Source organism: Gavialis gangeticus, unplaced genomic scaffold (genome assembly GCF_001723915.1).
Source record: "Gavialis gangeticus isolate Ggan-Ray unplaced genomic scaffold, GavGan_comp1, whole genome shotgun sequence".
NCBI lineage: Eukaryota > Metazoa > Chordata > Crocodylia > Gavialidae > Gavialis > Gavialis gangeticus.
This window is the reverse complement of record NW_017729025.1, coordinates 13770992-13773147: the sequence shown is the minus strand read 5'-3', so window position 1 is coordinate 13773147 and position 2156 is coordinate 13770992. Positions and strand designations below refer to the sequence as shown.

The following is a 2156-nucleotide window of genomic DNA, read 5'->3' as shown; positions in this document are numbered from 1 at the left end:
GGAGTGCAGTGGTGCCTTGAAATGCATGCTTTTAAAGTGGGGTGTGACTTGTATTTTAAAAAAAAATGTAAAAATCCTTGTTTGTTCCTCATCCTTAATCTCTGTCTGTCCTTAAACTGTTAGCTCCTCAGAGCAGAGCCCGTCCTGTCCTGAAAGTCTAGAAAGCGCCGAGGGCCCTGCCATAAACAAATACATATTTATGATCTGCCTGCCAGTTAGATCCATTTTCTGTGTACATTGTTCCTTAGGTAGAACGTTTTTGGATGCAAAGCAATGCAGCCGTTGCCGTGCTAGCAGGGCTGGGGCTGGCCTCGCTTATCTCTATTGGAAATACAGCGCTTGAGAACAGCCGCGTGCTGCAGTGTGTGGAGTGGCTTTCTGCTACCGCCCTTGTTACTTGTCAAATTTATGCCAGTTACAGGTAACAAATACACCAGAAATGCTTATTGATGTCAACTCGCAGGCCTGTTGCAGAAGGCAGGGAGGATTCTGTTTAACCCTCCCCACGCTTCTCAAATTGGCAAGCCTCTTATACATCCAAAAGGCCAGTAATTTGGGGACAGAGCCGAGGGGGACTCCTGATGTGAGTGAGGAGGGTGTAGTAAGGGGGTGAAAGTCCTGGGAGCTGGATTTCAAGGTTGAAGGTTATATACTGAGATGAACTTGGAGGCAGTATTGCCTTGGGCCTCATCTACAACACATCAGAGACTTTCTGAAGTGTGGGTGTCATTCCCCCAGCCCCCCTCTCCAATTTCAGTCTAGGGAAACACTTCCCTGTCTTGTGGCCCCAAGGCTCTTTGAGCCCTTAACTGTAGTAGCCTGATTTCTTGGTCTGTCAAATGCAGAGAACAGCGTGCTCAATTTTGCATGGCATTTTGAGACGTGTGGCTGAAAAGAACTGTATGAGGACCAGATGCTAGTTTCATTTATGACTTCATATCAGATCAAACGGTTTTGGTAATCTAAATGTGTTGCAAAAGTCCGAGGAATTTTTGCTTTGATCTTTTCCCGTTTAGCCTTTGTGACCAAAGCCGCAACGAGGTAGTCGAAAAGTTTGCAAGAAACCTTCTGTCCTCCATGCCACCTGACGCAATAGTCTTGCTCAGAGGAGACTTGCCAGGGAACTCCCTCCGTTACGTTCACTACTGCGAGGGAATGCGGCCTGATGTGACACTAGTGGATCAAGAGGTAGGTAAGCAAATAACTGTAAGAGGCCATCACTAGCTTTGCAGTAGAAACATTCAGTTATTCCCTTATTTATCACTTAAATATTTTTCATTCTTCTGATGGGTGAGGATGCTATTTTTAACATTTCTTTTATAAAGGTCTCCTGCAGTTCAGGGCTTAATTGAAAATTCAGGGACTGAAGAGCTTGGGCGTGACTTGGAAAATGTGTTCAAAGCCTCGAGGCTCTCTTATTTTTTGAAAGGTTTTGGAGAGGAGCCCACTGGGCATCAGCACCAGGTTTCACTTGTTTTTTATTACTGTTGGGCTCAGCTTAAAATGGAGCATGTGTACCCACAGGATGGCATCCCAGGCAGCTGGATTTCAGGGTCAAAGGTTATACCCCAACGTGAATCTGAAGGTGTGAAAGAGAAGTGAAGAAAGAATGATACAGAGAATCTGTGAATCTGAAAAAAGGAAGAGTTCCCTCCTCACCCCTCTAAAATATGGAGAAAGCGCTGGTATACTCTGTGCATGTGTCTGTGCAAGGAGTGAAGATACATTTTCTGAAGAGAACGTGCTGTGCAGTGTGGGGGTATGGCAAGATGTCTGCTCTTAGCTCTGACTGTGCACTCTTGCCCGAGTTTCCTTATGGGCTGAACCTGTTCGTAGGGAATGACCTGGATGGGCTGGGTTGCTCCAACTGTTGTACCAATGCCTCTGATGAGTCGGATGCTGTGCTTAGTGAGACTTCCTGAGACAGCGAGCCTTCAAAGCATCCTTGGCAATTCCTACTCTTGCAGAAGGGCTCTGGGATGGGGACCTTAATTACAGCCTTGCAGTGCGCTGCAGATGTCTGTTTGTTGTGCAAGACTGGTTCCTCCTTCCGTCTCCCCTTGTTCCAAGACCATCTTGACTGCAATGAGATGTTACCTCTCTACATGCACCCTCCTCTTCTTGCTACCCTCCTCCCTCCCAATATTTGGGGAGGA

At 46.6% G+C, this 2156-nt stretch overlaps 1 protein-coding gene across 1 annotated transcript in view; it reads left to right on the top strand.

The window, feature by feature from the left end:
- TMEM260 (transmembrane protein 260) overlaps positions 1 to 2156 on the top strand; it is a gene marked incomplete at its 5' end in the record, with an annotated part of 61250 nt that overhangs the window by 44443 nt on the left and 14651 nt on the right. The window contains 2 exons of the mRNA XM_019519888.1: positions 249 to 421; positions 1017 to 1188. Coding sequence (XP_019375433.1) covers positions 249 to 421; positions 1017 to 1188 — 345 coding nt within the window. The remainder of the gene's footprint in view (positions 1 to 248; positions 422 to 1016; positions 1189 to 2156) is intronic.